General features: G+C 37.4%; 3 protein-coding genes across 4 annotated transcripts; all 3 read right to left on the bottom strand.

Moving 5' to 3' along the window:
• Window positions 1-5782: 5782 nt before the first annotated feature.
• LOC116195006 lies at window positions 5783-6708 on the bottom strand. Its single transcript, XM_031523951.1, has 2 exons — window positions 6428-6708; window positions 5783-6144 (listed from the first exon to the last, which is right to left on the bottom strand). Exons 1-2 carry the CDS (start codon window positions 6589-6591, stop codon window positions 5895-5897), a joined length of 414 nt encoding a protein of 137 aa, XP_031379811.1. The 5' UTR covers window positions 6592-6708; the 3' UTR covers window positions 5783-5894.
• Window positions 6709-7937: 1229 nt separating this feature from the next.
• LOC116193831 (ion channel CASTOR-like) lies at window positions 7938-9713 on the bottom strand. The gene is made up of 4 exons (XM_031522583.1): window positions 9522-9713; window positions 9216-9308; window positions 8465-8731; window positions 7938-8156 (listed from the first exon to the last, which is right to left on the bottom strand). Exons 1-4 carry the CDS (start codon window positions 9711-9713, stop codon window positions 7938-7940), a joined length of 771 nt encoding a protein of 256 aa, XP_031378443.1.
• A 1118-nt stretch (window positions 9714-10831) lies between these two features.
• On the bottom strand, window positions 10832-19431 carry LOC116196500 (ion channel CASTOR-like). Of its 2 annotated transcripts, none has more exons than XM_031526246.1 (13): window positions 18941-19431; window positions 18077-18195; window positions 17898-17969; window positions 16690-17298; window positions 15688-15870; window positions 15539-15598; window positions 15257-15460; window positions 14492-14740; window positions 13525-13623; window positions 12735-12929; window positions 12354-12446; window positions 11477-11743; window positions 10832-11177 (listed from the first exon to the last, which is right to left on the bottom strand). In XM_031526246.1, the coding sequence occupies exons 1-13, from the start codon at window positions 19266-19268 to the stop codon at window positions 10959-10961; spliced, it is 2697 nt and encodes an 898-aa protein (XP_031382106.1). In that variant the 5' UTR covers window positions 19269-19431; the 3' UTR covers window positions 10832-10958. The 2 variants fall into 2 exon arrangements, with proteins under 2 accessions (XP_031382106.1, XP_031382105.1); XM_031526245.1 differs by lacking the exon at window positions 13525-13623 and adding an exon at window positions 13367-13465 and having other exon boundaries at window positions 18941-19430.
• Between the last annotated feature and the right edge of the window lie 177 nt (window positions 19432-19608).

Genomic DNA, 19608 nt, shown 5'->3' with positions numbered 1-19608 from the left:
ATTAATATCTTCAAAATACATATAATTTTCACCCAAAAATACATATAGTCTATATCTATATCTATATATATATTTATATTATATATATGTATATATCTATAAATAAAGTTCCAAGTTGAATTCTCATGTTGCCACATCATAAAAAAAATAAAAAACGGAGCTTTCTCGTGACGTCGCATCATCATTTATATAATAAGGAAATTTTAATATTTTTTATCAAAAAAATATATATTCATAATATTTTGTTATTTAATCTATATAGTGGAATATATAGATTATATCCACAATTAGGAAAAATAGTGCGTACAGAAAAAATATATTTTTGATGGGGGCTATATTAGTGGAATACAGTCTAAAAGGCATTTGAAATACATAGTGAAATATAGCCCATCTTTTAGATATAACGTAATATTACCGAACTATAATTATTGTCTAATGTTTTAACATATGGGAAATTCCTTAGATTATTATTAAGGAAATAATTATGTATATATATTGGTCGTCTAGCACTAAGAATCAAACTTGAAGGCCGATTTTATGATGCTCATTCAAAAAGAAGGTTTTTTCTTTGTTTTCAACTTGTCAATGAGGTTCATAACAATATTAATCATATCATGGAGAATTTCATTGATTGAAGCTTGAATACTATTTTTGCCATTGGTTGTTATTAATAAAGTTTTCACATACATTAAGTTTTCCATTATTTTTATTAAATTTATTCATAGAATCATTCTACTACATTAGGATTTAGTTGTTATTTTATGCTACTGCGATCTCTTCGATTGCTATGAGTTGGTGCTACCTATTTATCGAACATTTAGATAGTTGTCTCACTTCTATTGTATTATTGGTTCAAAGAATTTTTTACTCTATTGAAGAGTTGTGATTGACACGTGAGATGTAAATTTTGTAAAGACGCCAATTGTGATTGTGTGAGCTGAATAGAGTATTGATAGTAAAAAAAAAATTATTATAAATTATCATTATGTTCATTGTCCGAGGAAAATAAAAATTACATATATGAATAGGTATCTTTTCCAGTTATTTGTTTTCTTAAAACAATTATTTAAGATTTATATTTTCTTATATTTAAAAAATCGAGAAATTACCTCTTTTTCTCTACAATATATTTAGGATATTAAAATTCCGCTCTTTGTGAAATATAATTTTATACTAAACTCATTTAGCTTTTAAGTAACAATTTGCATTCACAATCTATTTTTCCTGAATAAAAATTCATAATGTATTTAATTTTAATATCATTTATTGTTAAAACATTAAAAATCTTTCCCGTTCAAAGCGAGAATTATCAGTTAGTGTACTTTATTTGATATCGAGGTACTTAAATCTGAAGCAATTGACCTTTGCTGTAGATGTAATCATTTTAAAGTCAGTGACTCCCTAGGCCTTTCCCTTTTATAAGACTCTCCTTTTCACTTTAATTAATAAATAAAATAATGAGTGAGAAAGGGAGTGACAAAGGTATAAAAGAGAATAGCTGAACAAGTCATATCTCAGTGACGAGACGTTGAATCCGCTGTTAAGATGATAACAAGTAATAGGTCAGGTTCAGGACTCAATTCTCTCGAGGGTCGATATCTGGGATTTAATTGGCAGGCTCCAAGCCATACAATACACTCTCTGGTGGACTAATCGGTTGGTACGGCGTCGGACACTATCGACAGTAAAAAGAAAAAAGAAATAAGAGCAAGTCATATCTCATTCACTCAATAAAGAATTACATATTTTTGAGGGTACTATTATAAAATTTCTAAAAGAGATGAAGATTGCACGTGCACCAATTAACCATATTGAATTGGTGATAACTTTATTTCTCCAGGAAAGTATCTCTCGCAAAATTTAAAAGTACCGTGACAAAGGTCATCCAATTATGCGCCGCTCTTCCGGAAAGTGTAATCGACTATGTACAAGCCGTGCTCCTTGCTGAGGGATGATTGTGAAGAAGACACCCTCAGAGAGACCGCTTATGGAAGATGTATATGTATAAGATTCTATTACATACGTGACATTTTGTCTAAAGTGACTTTTTGTGTAGATCGTGTGGAAGCTTGGTAAATGAGGACTCATGATTCTATCAATTAAAGATGAAGCTTACATGAAATAAGTACAATATAGTGACCTATGTTCGTGTCTGTGAATTAAGAGATTTCAAATTCGTTTCTCGTCAATGAAATTTGTTGTGCTCTTATATTTTTCATTTTCCTTTTTATTTATTAGGCTCATGAAATTTCTTTATGATCGAAAAGGCAAGCAAAACAATTGAATTGATGATTGAAGAGAGATAATTAAGGAGGAGAGAATATAATCCACAAGACTCCAACAGTTCACCTGTGAAGAAATCAGCATAGAGCGGGTCAGCCAGAATGACTTCTTTAGTTTACTCCAAAGGCCGTAATTATTCCGGTGAAGCTCCGGTAGGGCTGTGATGACCTGAAATCAGCAAGAGAAGGCTAAAATCGGCAGGGTTCCCTAGTCCGATTTGGCGCTACGACGGCCAAGTTGGTCGAGAGAATTCCATTGGAGCTTTTAGTGAGTGAAAGTGCAGATCAGCTAGGGTTAGAAAAAGAGGAGGATAATGCGTGAATTTGAACCTTTGCCCTGCGCATCTCAAACTCTTATACCCCATGTATAAATTCTTTTTGGCATTATCATATAAAGAATTGTATTCTCATCCGTTCACGTAAAAAATTATATAATAAGAAATTTCAAAAAAAAAATTACAAGCCCGCACCCTGTGCTGTACATTTACAACTAGTATATATTTCTCTAAATAATATATATATATATATATATATGTGTATACTCACACACTTGTCTGCACGGAAAACGGAATCTATTTGTCCTGGGGCTGTCCCCTAACTAAGTCCCTATTCACATCATGCGAAGACAAAGAGAATGAGAGCTTAGTTGTTTAATAAACTGTTAATTAAGAATGAACCAGATTAGCTACCACGGAATATAATTAAAGAACACGAAACAGAGGACCACGAAGCCAGAATTTTCTTTTAGAGGCAAAATGATTACCTATTGTTTAATGAACCAAATTACTTATCACAAAAATAAAAGAACGAATTAGACGGTCACGGAGCTAAGAATTTTCATTCAGAGAAACAATATAGGGAGTAGATTTTTAAAATTCATATCTTTTTGGGGGTAATATTGTAGAGTTCTAAATCTCAAGAGGTGTGATTGCCTGATTTCCACATCACGATAGAGTGTTGTTAGTCCCTGTTGATAGAGTTACCTTGGACTGCAACAGATTTTTCAAAGATTTGCGTTGAGACCCGAGGTGAAGGATCAAATGTGTTCAAACATACTTATCCTTATTGCATCTTTTCAATAGAGTAGACCTAGTGCGTTACGCGTGAGAACTCGTCTTATTTTAATAACAAAACATTACAATAATATAAAATTATTAAACATGTATAAAATAGTAAAGTATTTCAACAACAATCTAACATTATTATATAATTTTAAAAACATTTCATAATATTTTATGTAACTTTGAGAATAAGAAATTTTGTCACTAATTTCTATTAGTTTAGATTTAAAATACTTATCTATTAGATGTCGTACAAATGATTCTTTTAATTTTAGTGGGAACTGTTTCATATATTCTTAAAATTAAACTACATAAGATTCATTATATTGTTACATTATCAAGAAATCCTAAATTTTTGTTTTAAATATATACTAAAACTGTAAGTTATAATTGAGAAGAATGAGTATCTTTACTTTATATTTATTTATTTATTTATATACATGATAGTATCTGAAAGTCCAAAGAGTTACAATTATAATCCAAATTAGGCCGGCTCGATCTTATAAATGGATATTTTCTTTTTTTTATTTTAGTTCTATAATTTTCAACTTGAAAAAAATACACATATTCTATTAGCAGAATGTCCTAATTATGCATTTAAAAATTGACTATGAACCTTATGGGAGTGTTTGATGCTCATTTGCCAAAAGCAAAATACAGGTGCCAGCCGTTAGAAAGAAAAAAAAAATTCAAAGAACAATTATATTTTAAAACTTATTCCGATATTATTACTTTTTCAGTCTTTGCATTTGCATCATTTTGAAACATGCGCCGCTTTTTTACTAATTAAATATTAAATATTTTATAGTAATATAAATAGATATATACATTATTTGCCCTCCTCAACTATAATTTTCTCAAAACATATTTTTGACTCTATAAAATTAGTTAAATAGTACTTCTAGCAACTGAATTGACTTCATGGACTAAAAGATACGCCCTTAGGAAGTTAGACTGCACAAACATTATTAAGGAAGCAGTACAAGGAAACTTCATCTTCAGGGGTAATTTGGGGATATAGTTGGTTTCATATCGAAGCGGCTCATAGCTAATTGGCTACCTTGTAGAGCTCTGAGTTGGCTTTCTTTGTTCGATGTGGCTTAATTTTTTTTGATGATACGTAGGCTGAATGGACATCTCCTGTGGTAATGCTTTGTTTTCTGCATAGAGTTGAATATGCATGCTGTTGCATGTTATTTGATGCTAGTTCATATGGCATGTTGGTTGAGTATATCATGGCAACTTAGATCGATGAAATCCATGATGACTAGGTTAAAGTTGAATGATGGTGAAGTATTAATCCAAGCTTTTTGGTCGTTCTTTTCCATTACGATGTTCATGCTTCGTGATATTGGTGTGGAAGCTTGTTACAGTTGCTACGATGAACTTCATTTATCCCATATAAATCATCTTGTGACTAAAGATCCCTATATCATGTATTGCATTTTCAATAATAATTGCTATGATGAACTTCATTTGATGTATGTAGTGTTAGAACTACTCTATCTTACGTTACTTTGCTTGCATTTGTTTGTAACACATAAGAAAATCCAACCAAATGAAATCCAAGATCATGTGGGATACTCCCTTGATCGAAACACCATTGCATATATCCTTTTTTCTTTATGAATTGGAGTAAAAGGTTAAATCAAGAAAGTAGTTGTCCAATGCATCGATGAGCAAAATATTTAAATTGATACTTGTAAATAATTTCATCCAGTTTGTGGATGCGATCTTGTTAGATCAACCCTTCAACTTCTTTTATGTTCCATTTGGGTCTTTGACTTGTTTATAACTTTTTATATATTCTTTGTTTTATCCTTATATGTTTCTTAAATTTTGAATTGGATGATAATTCCAAAAGTACTTAGCATAATGAGAACTAATTATGATTTTCATAAGGATAGGGAGTTAGGGTGCTTACTAGACCTATGTACCTCCGGACCGTAACAAGAATGCTCGAATCCGAACTTTTCTTCATAGACCCAGTTGATAAGAACATAGGAAGCTAGTAGCATGCATCCTGATTCTATAATTTGTTCCGGATTGACTTTTTGGATAGAATCCTAAATTGTTGGAGATGATGCAAGACAATTAGGAAATGATATCCAGAAAATCTTGTCAAGTGGTCTGCTCACGACTCATGACAATGTGTTCAACTGCTGTTTGACGACATCGTTGGAGATTTCATAACCCCCCCTTTGTGTTTTTTAGATTTTTCTTAATTCTTCTTTTTCTGTAATCGGGGCTTGGCCCATCTCAATTACCAAAAAGAACAGATTTGTACATATTCAATAAAACCGTGACCATTACTCACAAACTTAATATTCATGCACTTGTTGGTTGCAATGTTATCGGTATTTACACTATATATGATCACCTGAAAAGTCAGTTTACTCCGTTCTGTGTTTCACTTTCCGCGACCTAATTAGCTACTTCTTTTGTCAAATATTTGATCCACATGGGGAAATTTATTGATTCTCTATTCTGGACAAATAAAACAAAAGATTACCCCTCCAATTAAATCAAAACAAATTTGAGAGAATTTGGCCTAATCAGAAGATTTAGGCTGAGGGGACTCATCGATGGCCTTTCCTTTTTGTCTGAGTTTGGCCATTTCCTCTTTCATGGCTTCCTTCCTCTTCTTGCTTGCCAGGACTTTCGCCTGAACACCACTCACGTTTGGGTCTTTCTTTTCCCCTGGAGGTGGTGGCGGTGGCCTCCTACCTGCCGCTGCAGCGTGCCGCTCGCCTCCAATGACCATCCCGAGCAAGGCTCCCGCTAATCCCAACCCAACATTCCTGCAGAGGGTTTGGTCACTGACGTGACTAACTTGAAATTTTCGAAGCGCACTGAACCGATCAACATTGTACCGTGTTTTTACGTTCTTCCTAGGAGCTCACACATTGAATGGATAGATCTCTGATGTCTGAGATCTATATGAATGCGAAATGACGATAACTGAAATTATGCAATAAACAAACAACACATTTGCTACACAATTACGTCATGAAATCCATTCATTTCTTCGAACAAAAATCAGCAATTGATAGTTCACAAAGAGATAGATAGTTGGATACAAACCTCCGGTGGACGAGCTTGTCATCTGAAAGAGTGCAAGGACGACCTTGATCTTCGGCTTCCCGAGCCCTCACGGACAACACCACGGAAGGCAAGCGGGTCTTCCGGGTGAATCCCGTCGAGAAGGGTGCAATGGTAGCACTTGCTGGAGTTAGGGAATGGGCCATGGATTTAGGAAGTGCTAACTTGAATCCAAATCAAGGAGCCAATTTGCGGTCAAATCAGAATATGTACAGAGGAAAAATGTTTTTCTTTGTTTGGGTGAATTACCGAGGAAAAATTGAAAGCGAAGGGCTATTGGTAGGAATGGATAAGGTTTTACATAAATGTGGGGCCTCTATTGGGAGATGCTTTCGCTTGCACCATATGTTTTGATCCTCTTCAATCTATCCATTGGCACGTTTTCCTTCTCTTCACCAGAAAAATGATATTGAAGATCATGTGAGTTCATCAATTTAGATGAGAGTATGCAGAAATGTCATATATATATACATTTACATATATATATATAAGACCACTTAAAGGGTAGGTCGCAAAATCCTATGGTCTTCCCCCGTAATCGGAAAAAAAAAAAAGCAGGAGAAATTTGAATGCACTATATGCCTCTTTCCAGATCTAATTTCTAGAGTGGTTTAGTTTCAAGTCGAAGTATATCCTCAAATTTGAACGTAAACACGGGCCTTTTTCTTTTTTGGGCTAATGACAGAAGGGAAGCAATCAGGCCGAACTCACCACCATTAAATGATTTGACCAATTGTACATAGTCTGAAGTTTCGCAGAAGAATGAACATATTCGAAACAGGGTGAATTGGTTAATTTGCCCTTAAAAAGTGCGAAAGGGTCGATTTTTCTGTAACTTGGATCTGGACTGGCTGATCTAATATAGTATACATTTGTAACATTTTCTTTTTAAACATATTTCTGGAATATAATTTGATAAATAGCTTGCAGAATATACTCAGTGAACATATTATTCTGCATAGATCTTGACAATCTGTCCCTTGCCTCGTGTGAACTATCAAGCTAGCAAGTTAGTAACACTATGGTAAGTAAGAATGAAGCACACGCAAAGCAACAGATGAAAACACAGAATACTGCAGAGACACTTTTCAAAATCAAATTACTAAACCTCAGCCGTCACACAAAATGTCGGACTATATTATATTCAAAATCAAGAACAAGGACTCCCTCGAGACACACTGAATGAGATTATAATTTGTAAGGACTTACTGTACTTTTAACACATTCGTTACCAGGAAATGGAAATGAAATTGAAAGGTATCATGGCATAGAATGGTCTGATTACATAACAATGATACATCGTATCTCATTCCCACTCAGAGGCTATCCTTGTCTTGCTGCGACTACCACCTTTCCCTGAAAGGATTATTACATTCATTCCCGCAGAATGAGTTAGCTGACACTGACATTATATCCTCTACAATGTCGCCCCTTTCAAGATTTATAGCAGCTTGATGCTTGAGTTTAAGATATCAGACACATTTCTACTGTTTCATTCCATTTCCGCTATCACGACAAAAGCATCCTTCACAGACCACCTCCGGTTTTTGGTTTTGGCAGGGGGATTTATCACAGCTTTCTCGGCATTAAATAAACGGTATCCTATGACAATTTCCCTCCTCTGTCGGGCACGTAGCAGTATCTGGTAGAAGCTCAACTCCTCTCCTTCGTGGAGGTAGAGATCTGCCTCCCTGATTTGCCACTCGTTTCCCTGTTAGGAACCACAGCATCAGTCACAATCGTTAAAAGTAGAAAAGAGAAAAACAGAAACTCTATGCGACAGAATCGGGGTAGCCAAGTGAACTGCCTTGTACTTCGGAAAATTTGTCTGAACCAACCCTACTAACTTAATGAACCGGAACCTTCAAGAGTCGCATGTACAGAGTTCTACAAGCACGGGAATTCTTACTCCTACTGAGTGATGTATGCGCATACGACTTCACCGAAGTTCCATCAGTCTAAAAATATTATTATCATATGTAATTCATAGATCATCTTATAGGCAGATCAAGAGGGTACCTCCTCAGCGAAGAGCTCTTCCAACACGACATTTATCTGGCGATCTTCCACAACCATTGCCAATGCCATGCTGACAAGTTCATTCGGTGAGACACAATCACTGATTTTGGTTTCAGAAAGCAGGTATTTAGTCCTTGGATCCAAGATTTCAGAAATAATAACCGATCTATTTGAAGCCTGCTGCTTTTCCCTCATGCATGAACCTTGAGAGAAACTTCCTCTGTGAGATTGAGACACGGTAGCTTCTCGACGAGGAAGCCGCTTTGCCTGAAAAATCAATGCAGGAACAGAAGAAATCAATGGGTACCCCTACTGAAAGAAAGCATGATTTCCATCAAACACCACAGTGTAGTCCACAGAAAAATCAATATATGCCGTGTTACCAAAGAAACCTGAAGGCTGAAGTTGAATCAGAATTTGGTTCTTTAGAACTTGGATAGTTGCCGAAATTTCTCCAAAGATGTTTTTCCAATGAAAGCATGAAATGTTATGTAAATTGGAACTTTCAAACAGTCTACAGAAATTGAACACATCTTTCATCCCCTCAGAGCAAATTCAGCATGTCCACCCACAAATGAGCAACGATTTATCGTCCCACCCAGAAAAATAATATTAGTAGAAACGTCATTAAGTTGATGGTCCGATAAGAAAAAAACTCAATCTATGCACAAGAAAAGTAAAGATCGACCAATAAAAATTTTTCGTTAAGCATGAAAGTAACACTGAAATGCGGCACTAACTCTTCAGCTACCTGAATATCGCGAATCAAAAGCAATGTTGCAAGCGATCTGGAATCAGCTTGAATCGCCGAATCTTCCCTCGACTCATCAGGCAGAACTAGGATCTGTAACTGGATATATGAGCCAACATCTAGCATGCATATTCAACGACTGAATCTTATTATTACTTGCTTTTTTTTTTTTCCTGTTTTTCATCAGCAATCTTTTAGACAAGCCAATTCTTCACCCACAAATTCTCCATTTCTTGTTCATCTGATACAGTCCATATCAGAAAAAGCAGAGATTTTTAGGCGATTATTGGATTGAATGGTGCTTACAGAATCAAAGGATTCTGGTGGAAGACTCTCCAAGTGACGGCGTGTAACAGTGTTTCCTACACGGTGAACGAGTTGTATGTTTGCTAGACGCCCGAGGTCAAGACCACCATCAGTGAGCTTCTTTTCCCTCTCATACTCTTGAACCTCATTAAACATCCAGAGCTCCGAACCAGGTGCTAGAGAGGCATTCATAACCTTAAGAGAATATATGGACAGGAATTAAAGAATGAACATGTATATCATATAGCCTCCCAGCACACATAATAGAAGAATCTATTGATGCCATTACCCAAATTCGTGTAGATTTTTGGGGGACTTGTTCTTGTTTTCATTTTTCAAGGGACGATTGGTTGATTAAACGAGGGGAGAGACACCACAATTAAGCTAGAGGAGAAAGTGAGAGTTGCGAGAGAGTTGTTTCTTGATTATATCTTCTTCAATTCCTTTGTTGTTGAACTCAATCACTATGAGCTAAATTCATTCTTTCTTGGCTTATCAATAAAACCTAGGATTTGATTTCGATTTGTAAACTCTCTTCTCTGATTAATAAATGATTAGATGTTATTTACATCTAACATATGCTTAATTCTATTCAATTGACTGGCCATTTCAAGAAACTTAGATGACCCGCCAGAGGGTTATAGGTTTAGTCCAAGATAGAGCAGTTAAGATTGATTCACGTTGGTAGCAGATGAAGGTTCACGCTTAATTTCTTTCATAGTTTGATTAAATTAGTGACTGTATCCATATTGCAGCAATCATAAAAAGGCACAATTAGAAGTTCTACGCGTATAGAAAAGTGAGCACATGCAGAAGAGAGCTCCATAATTTAGGGTCATGGATTACACGAGTACTATTGATAATTTATGCATATATTTATAAAACGGTCCGATACAACGAGAATATTGTGACTTGCCCCGTGTGTATCAACCTATCAAAAGTCCTCGGACTTCATAACCTTTAAGCTCTGGGAAGTAAGAATGAAGTACAAGTAACAGATGAAAGCGGAGAGTAAGGACTTACCGTACTTTCAACGCATTCGTTTCAAACAAATGGCAATGTAATTTAAAGGAATCGCCGTATAGAATGGTCTGATTACATAATAATGATTCCTCATATCTCAATTCCATTCACCCGTACCAAACGTGACTTTGGGCAAATGAGTCCTTTTCATGTACAGCAGCAGTAGGGAGGAGAGAAAACATAAAGGCTTGAGATTTCGATATCGAGTTGGAAGTTATCCGCTCCTCGGGTCTGTCTCTCTTCTTGCTACTGCCCTTCCCTGAAAGGGTGGTTACATTTACTCCCCCAGAATGAACTAGCTGACCCGAACCTTTTACCACTACAATGTGGCCCCTTTTCGCAATTTATAGCGGGGGTGCTCCAACGATTTGATGCTCAAGTTTAAGGTAAGATGTCAGACTTGTTTCTGTTATTTCATTCCTTTTCAGCGATCACAACAAAAACATCCTTCAGAGACCACCTTCGCTTTTCGGTTTTTGCAGGGGGATTTATCATGGCTTTCTCGGCATTAGACAAACGGTATCCTATGACAATTTCCCTTCTCTGTCGGGCACGTAGCAGTATCTCATAAAAGCTCAGCTCCTCTCCTTCATGGAGGTAGAGATCCGCCTCCCTGATATGCAACTCATTTCCCTGTTAGAAACCATGGCGTCAGTCGCAATCACTAAGTGGATGAGAGAAGACATAAATTTTATGCAACAGGAACGGGATATTCAAGTGAACAGCCCTTTAGTATGGAAAATTTTGATCCAAACAGATCCTACTTAATTAAACGGAACCCAAAGTCACAAGCAAAGAGTTCTTCAAGCATGAGAATTCTTCCGCCTACCAAGTGATGTGTGCACATATGATTCACTAAAGTATGTCGGTCCAAACATGTTATCATCATAATATGATTCATAGATCATCTAATTGATGGATCGAGAGGATACCTCTTCAGCAAAGAGTTCTTCCAACACATCATTTATTTGGCGATCCTCCGCAACCATTGCCAGTGCCATGCTGACAAGCTCGTTAGATAAGACATAGTCGCTGATTTTGGACATAGAAAGGAGGTTCTTAGTTCTTGGATCCAAGATTTCAGATATAATAACCGATTTATCTGAAGCCTGCTGCATTTCACCCATCCATGAACCTTGGGAGAAACTTCCTCTGTGAGATTGAGACACGGTAGCTTCTCTATAAGGTAGCCGCTTTGCCTGAAAACAGATTACAGGAGCAGAGGAAATTGATGTGTATCCCTATTGAAGCGGGCATGATTTCATGAAACACCAGAGTAGTATGCAATAAAAGCATTTCCTACCAGTAGGTTATTCTTACAAGAGATGCTTACAAGGAACTTAAAACTAAGAAATCAACTCGTCAAAAATCCCTGACTATGATCAGTACCAAAGAATCTGAAGTCTGAATTAGAATTTGGATCTTGAGAACTTGGACAGTTTTCCATTTCCCTTTTCATGAAGAATACAGAAAGAATTTGCAAGTGCAGGATTTCACACCTCAAAAGATGTTTGTCAGATGAAGGCAGAAGGCATGAATATATTTAAAACACTCAGGGCGGAAGTATGTCTCCAAACCAAATAGCCATCCTCAGATGGACACGTCTTTCATTTCCTCATAACAAATTCAGCACAGGACAGTTTTTTTTTTCCCACATATAAAATTAATAGAAATGTCACTAAGTTGGTGGTTCGATATGGCAAAAACTCAACCTATGGACAAGAATAGAAAAAATCGACCAATGAATTATTCGTTAAGAGGAACCCAATAATAGTAACACCCAAAATGCGGCACTAACTATCCAACTACCTGAATATCACGAATCAGCAGCAACGTTGCAAGCGATCTGGAATCAGCTTGCATGGCCGAATCTTCGACCGACTCATCAGCCAGAATTAGGATCTGTAAAACTAGATATATCAGCAAACTAGCATGCACATAACAACCTAATTTTATCACTTGCTTTGTTACTGTTCTTCTTCATAGCATGCACATAACAGCCTAATTTTATCACTTGCTTTGTTACTGTTCTTCTTCATCAGCAATCTCTTAGATAAGCCAATAAGTCTGATCCAATCCATTGCCCATCTGAACTGCCAATGTGGTTGGTTTTCTACAACGTCATGCTTATATAATTTCACCTAATTAGTTTCCCTAGAGCAGAGAGATGAATGAGTCAATGATACTTACAGAATCAAAGCATTCTAGTGGAAGACTCTCCAAATGACGGCGTATAACAGCGTTCCCTTCACGATGAACAAGTATTATATTTGCTAGACGGCTGATGTCAAGACCACCATCAATGAGCTTCTTTTCCCTCTCATTCTCTGGAACCTCGTTAAACATCCAGAGCTCTGAACCGTGGGCAAGAGAGGCATCCATAACCTTGATTGAGGATATATGGAAAAAGAGCATGAAAAGATATAGCTTTGGAGCAAAAATTACCGAAGCACCATAATATTAGGCTTGATGATTTCAGCCAAAAAAAAAAAGGACAAACGTTATGGTCACTATCACCCTCTGCAGACATGTATGATCATTCTTGTCGGAAATGGACCCCACCAGACTAACTAAACATCAATGTCACCTTTCAGTTTTAGGACGGACCAAAACACTTTTATGTGACTGGAGAGAACCAAATTGTAATTTATTTGAATTTCTGACATAGCTTATAAATATTCTCTAAATAGTATGTAAACAGTTGGGCTCACGAACTGTGCTTCGACTAATTTGAAGTCAGGTTCAATTCTGAAAACTGTATCCGCCTGTGACTACACCCAAGAAGCACTGGGAGCGTTATTTCAGCATTCCTCAAACATTACCATAATCATGTCTTCCATATCTCGGCGCCAACCGCAGAAAAGTATCTTTTCTGCAGCCTTGGGGAGAATAAAGTCCTTGGGTAAGTGGCCCCTCCACACCTGCAGAATTCAGGAAAAGAAGAAGAAAGGAATTAGGGGCTTCGATAGAAAGAACTTACCACAATCATATCATCAATGTCTCTCCTCCATCCACAAAGTAGAATCGTCTGTGGCTTTCTCGCCGGTCTGACAATGTGTGTGAATGTTGCTTCTTTGACCTGAACGATCAAGGTGTTGTATTCCTGTCAAGTCTTGTAGTGGTCTGCCCACTCAAATTCCATAGTAGGGATGATGCCAGGGGAAAAACCCATACAGCTGTTTTGGGGTTTTGGTTTGCTTTCATCTACCTACTGCTATTACTAGTATTATTATTACTACTATATTACAATAGTTATTATTTCTTCCTTTTTAAACAATGCGACTGGCCAAGAATTTTATGAATTCAAATCATGTACTTTGTCATTGCTGCTCCTTAAACATGCAGAACCACCATTTTGCCATCCATCATCTTGTACAGAAATAGTATCCCGTAATAATGTTCAATTATATGGAGAGTGTTGGTCTATAACTATGAATGCTGGTTTTAAGGAAATGAGTAAAATGGAATGGGAATGCCAGATGCATTCCAGCTTTTTTTATGATAGATCCATTTAAAAATATTTCCATTTCTTTAATATAGAATATAGCATCTTGGCATTTGAAGAGCAGCAGTTGCTGCTTCAAAAGATAACTGACATATACTGAATTCCTAATAAATCATTACTATTCACATTTAGAATCACTTGGCTCTGAACAAAACTCAAGTAAGCTTTTCATGGTTCAACTCTTTTCCACATTGAGCTTTTTGTCTATAGATCGAGCAACTTGAAACAAGAACTAACAGAGAGAACTGTCATTGGGCCCAAGACACCAGATCCTTTGATGAAGTAACATGTTATATTTGTCATGTCGGGGTTTGGATTTTCCTAAAGTAAATTTTCATGGGAAGGGGCACCAGCAATAAAAGTCACACATGACTTTAAAGGAAACCAACATTTAAGAGAAGCAGAAGTAGACAAGTAAAAATAATAGGGAGTATGAAAGCACCATTGGTAAAGCTGATGGAGCATAAGTGTCATCATCTTCTGCTATGACAAGAACTTCATCCCCTTCTTGTAGGACATAGGAGTCCTCAGGATTCAGGATAACCTTACCACCAAGTGACGCGACTTTGACTCCGCATGGAATGGCATCAGGAAAGCTAATTAAAACATCCTCAAATTGCATTCCATCCAGTTGCGGCCATCTCTTGATGTAGAACTCACAGTTTTCAAACCCGAGGATATCTTCCCAGATCTGTCAATCCAACACACAATTTTCCCTAAAGGCGGTCAAATAACAGCCATCCAGTAGAGTGATCTAACAATCAGTGCTTTTAAGAGAGCAGCCTAGTGGTCTTTTTAATCTCATGAAAGGTTAAGAATCATTTTTGAAATGTTAAGGTGGGGTTTGCTTCTGGTTTCACACTGACCTACAGGTAGAAAGAGACGCTTAACATGATAAGTAGACAAAATTAGGATTTTTACAATACAGAGGCAGACAGAACAGTTTAGAACATAAGTTCGAATTTGAAAATGGACCCATCCATTTGTTATGATAAATCTATGTGAAATTTTATCAATAACAGATATATAGGAAGAAGAACTATGAAGGCACAAAACAAAATTCTCTGGTTTGATATTGCATCAAGTGATTGACTTCTCCTAAAACTTTATACTCGTATGATACAACAAAAATGTATATCAAGAATGGTTTTGACATAACAGTATATCTTTCAGTACGGTGAAACTCAAAGTAGGAGCACAAAATTACCTGTGCTAGTCCAGGCTGTCGGGCACATTGAATCATCAAACGGCCGATGACATCATGGGCCACCACAGTTTCAATGTGGTCCCCACCAACCAGTTTAACGAGGACCTCGTTGTCAAGATCGCTTAGTTCGACCACTATGTGACCTCTTAACCCCTCCTTAACTCCTGTTAGACTTAGAACTGTTCTTAATGCACGGGCATCACTCTGTGTAAGAGAACAAAATCCAATTAATAAATCCATGAACAAAGAAATGAGAAAACCACTATCTTCACTTGATCAAACCTGGTCAGCATTTCCATCTTCAGCAAGGACAATTATAGCACGGGCTTTGGAAACAGACACCTACACATGGAATGACAGGTCCATGGATTCTTTTATGTCCCTCAACAGCTTAATATTTTTTGAAGACAAGAAAAAACTTCCACAAATACCTTTTTCAAGTCAGCTAATATGAGGGGACTACCACTTCTACATATGACAGAAGTTCCTCTGAAATCGAACTCCATTTTAGCAATATCCAACTCCATTTCCTCTTTGTCTTGTTCAGCCATCACCACAATGGTTCCCCCACCCAGACTTTCATTAGCAATTGCGAGTTGATTTAACAATGAGCCCTGCATTCACTATTATATATTAGTAGGAAATTATGCTTCTGTATTTCTGCAAAGTAACAGCAGCATGAGCCTACTTGATGGAGCAAGCACAGTCTTGGAACATGGATGCCTGTGAATGAGTAAATGACAAATACAAAATAGGTTTTGTTTGTACTCTTGAGAGTCATTAGATCAATCTACTCTGATACTAATAATAACTGCTGCTACAGCAGATATCCCATCAAAGCCCTGGATTGGAAACTCTGCAAGATATTAAACTCCTCTCTATGGACTGTGGAATATATCCTCCCCGACTAGGAGCCTTTTTAGAACTAGGGAAAATTCACATTCTTCCAGAAGACCAAATTAAAAAAAGACCAGTTATTGCATTTATAAGGATCTTGAACTCAATACTAAGCTGGATAAATAACAGAAAAGAGGAAAGGAAAATGTATATGCTTATTACCAGCCTGATAAGCACCAAAAGAATAAACTATAATGATCTAATGCAGGTAGGGATGAAAAAATTGACAAACTTCTTGAGAATACAATACAAATAATAATCCTGTAATGGGACAGCAGCAACTTTCAACATAACCATAGTTGCATAGAGAACAAGAATTGCTTCTGATCATAACAACTATGAGATTATTCAACTGAAAAATATGGAATGACAATAAAGTTTGTCACGTAAAGTAATACATACTAACCAAGTTGGAGATGGGAACAGACTAGTACCACAATAATCTTTCTCCAGTTATAGGCTTCTCAAACAATAGCGAGAAGAAATGCAAAAGAATTTCACAAGGCCTGCTTGCTCAAAATATGGAGTAACCTTACCAATTTATCACTCCATCCAAGTATTAAAGTGTGATGCTGCTCAACAACTTCACTCCTTCCTTTCCTCAAAGAGTCAAACTTCTCTGAGATAGCATCAGAAACGAGCCCCAGCATCATAGCAAATATAAGCATTCCGCCAAAACTAATTGAAACCGAAACCAGTCTCGGACCAATGCCTTCTGAATTAGCATGATTTCCTGAATCAGCCACAAAAGTCCATGACAGCCAAAGACAATCTGCTAAGCTATCATCTGTTACCCCAAAAAGGGCCAATCCCCCTAGGCAAATTAGGAGTAAAGTCGCAACTAATAAAGCCAGTGGCTTAGAATATGGATGGAGTGACAGAAATGCGTCCGCTCTATATGCTATCTGCTTGTTTAGAGAAACTTCTTCTACCATCCCATCCGAGGATCTCGACTTCGAGAATTTTTCAATGAGCTTGAATATGACAATAGGTATTGATAATACCGAGAGTGAGCCCATCAGAGCTACATTTTTTAGCCTTTTGTTAATACTAAGCTGACTCTCCTCAGGCGAAGAACTGGGTATATCCGCGATGTCCAATAGACAACATGCTTGCAGCTTCCCATTCAGTTCAGAAATTTGCTCCTGTAACCATAATATACACCATTAACCAAGAAAACAAGTGTGACAATGATCGTAAAATAGACAGTAAAAGACAAGAATCCAATTATAAAGGAACTTTTCTAGAAATGGTTCACAACTGATTTCGTTTTTTCCCTTTTTCTATTTTGGTAAGTTACATACTCAGTGATTTCGGTGTAAGCCACAGAATATTACTCCTGAGACTCAACTTCGGAAAGTTCAGAGGTTTGGCTAAGTTAACAACCAAGTTTAATGGGAATCCATAAAACCTGCATGTAGCATTCTTTTTGGTATAAAAAACTTAAGCCTAAAAAATATAATTCTTTTTGGTAAAACTGAAGCCCAAACATATATGTGGGCAAAAAAAAAAAAAGCCTAACCATATAGCATATCTAAGTTTCGCAGTCATTGGGATGCCTTTCCTTTTCAAATCTTCCTGCGAAACCATCGGCTAGAAACTTGAATTGTTTCAGCACCATTTAAGGATTACTGGTTCATTAGGAGGGGGGGGGGGGGGGGGGGGGGGGGGGGGGGGGGGGGGGGGGGGGGGGGAGGAACAGAGGTCGTGACAAATGTAATCATCACAGCAGCAACAGGTATACCTGCAAATTATGGACCTGGTCATGTAAAGTAAAATTCTTGTGCACCAGAGAAGTGAACGCTGTGAATAAAATCTGCAGCAGAGTTTAACATGGGAAAAACCAGAGAGTCAGCATCGCCTCGCAAAACAATCAAAACATGAAGTTCTGGCATCACATATGACAGTGATGGAGAAACATACAGCTACTGCAAGAGCCATCCTCCACTGAACCTTAAGCTGTCCACCTGAATGCAGAAATCCCTTATCATGGGACGACATTTTTTCTCCGGCACATCCAATTTTCGGCATGGAAGTGTCTTCTGCAAGTCAAATCCATTTCCTATGAATATCATAATCGACGTTTATCTTGTGTTAGTCCCACGCATACAGTAAAATTCCAAACTTTATCTCGTATATTCGGTTAAAATGTATAGATTTTGAGCTCTCATATTTGCATTAATTTCTATTGTATCATATTTATATTTGGACAATGACAGCGATTATGCCAATAACCAAGTCCTAAGCGAAATGCCGACTAGCTGATTTCATGACAGCATCATTGATGAGTCTTTATACTGGTGCTTCCTCGGCCATTAGGTTCACAATGTACCAAACTATGATGGGCATGCAAACCTATGGATTTCGCACGTTGAAAAGACATCAATGACACCGATGCCATGTTAGCATCTTTTAGCTCGTCATGCCCAGATGCTCTGTTTTGTCCGGGAAAAGTATATGTCTAGTCCCTGAACTCTTTCTTTTTCCTTTTTGAGCCTCCACAGTTTTAAAGTATGTCTAGACAATCCCTCCAACTTATCTAAAATATCAGTAGGATCCATTCGCCTTACCCAAATTGTCAACGCATACTGAAAACCTTCAGCTGACATTGATATTCAAAAAAAAACAAAAAAACAAAAGAAAGGAACTTTAACATAAAGTAGAGGAATTGATTATTTATGTCAGAAGAACAGAAATAGAAGGACAAATTTAAAAGGGTGAACTTTTTCAGGGAAGAAACATGAACTTTTGCTACTATTCACTTTTGTCACATTGTGACTGGCCTACCCGAACTGCCGCCCTCCTTCTTGTCCGCTTCCGACCGCTTCTCCGCCCGGAGACCCGAGCTCGAATAAGCTCTGCGGCGGATCCCAGCATACCTGGGCGGCGGTGCGGAGCTCACCGGCGGGCTGGAACAGAGAGACTGCGCCCGGGCGGGTCTCGAATCGAGAGGGTAAGGCCGGGAGATTCTGCTGGAGCTTGTGAAGGACCGGCCGGGTTGGAGGTGGTGGTGGCGGTGGGGCTTCGGGGGTTTGGCCGAGGAGTGGATGTAGGAAGGAGAAGGGAAGAACCAGTCCCTGGAGGAGGAAGGAGAGGGCTCGGAGTCCATGGACATAATGGGATTTATGCAATTGGCTAGGGCTTTGGGTGTCAAATTCGATCTGGTCTGCACGCAGAAATTTTGGTAGCAAAGGGAGACTGTGGAGCAGAGCAGGAAGATGATGAGACTGCGGGGAAGTTCTGGAAAGGTTGTTAAAAGACATCATCAGCAGTTTATTATTACTAAGTCAATCACTATATGTGATGGTGACTTCTACATTTGACCTCTACATTATGGGCGATTGAGAAAACAAAGTATCCAAAAATATTTAATTATGGAGAAAGCTATTTAAATATATATATATATATACGCGAATTGAGAATTTTCTTATTTTTATTTGAAATTTTTAGCGTCG

This window comes from Punica granatum, chromosome 2 (assembly GCF_007655135.1).
Source record: "Punica granatum isolate Tunisia-2019 chromosome 2, ASM765513v2, whole genome shotgun sequence".
NCBI classification, from domain to species: domain Eukaryota; kingdom Viridiplantae; phylum Streptophyta; class Magnoliopsida; order Myrtales; family Lythraceae; genus Punica; species Punica granatum.
This window is presented reverse-complemented; position numbering and strand designations above follow the sequence as displayed.

Coding starts and splice junctions, on each gene's coding strand:
- LOC116196500 (XM_031526246.1), bottom strand. CDS start 19,268: ATGTCCATGGACTCCGAGCCCTCTCCTTCCTCCTCCAGGGACTGGTTC. Junction 15,599..15,687: donor TATTAGCTGACTTGAAAAAG/GTATTTGTGGAA, acceptor TTCCATGTGTAG/GTGTCTGTTTCCAAAGCCCG. Junction 11,744..12,353: donor TGCTGATTCGTGATATTCAG/GTAGTTGGATAG, acceptor ATCTGTTTTCAG/GCAAAGCGGCTACCTTATAG.
- LOC116193831 (XM_031522583.1), bottom strand. CDS start 9,713: ATGAATGCCTCTCTAGCACCTGGTTCGGAGCTCTGGATGTTTAATGAG. Junction 9,309..9,521: donor CACCAGAATCCTTTGATTCT/GTAAGCACCATT, acceptor ATCCAGTTACAG/ATCCTAGTTCTGCCTGATGA. Junction 8,157..8,464: donor AAGAGCTCTTCGCTGAGGAG/GTACCCTCTTGA, acceptor GGTTCCTAACAG/GGAAACGAGTGGCAAATCAG.
- LOC116195006 (XM_031523951.1), bottom strand. CDS start 6,591: ATGGCCCATTCCCTAACTCCAGCAAGTGCTACCATTGCACCCTTCTCG. Junction 6,145..6,427: donor GACAAGCTCGTCCACCGGAG/GTTTGTATCCAA, acceptor AACCCTCTGCAG/GAATGTTGGGTTGGGATTAG.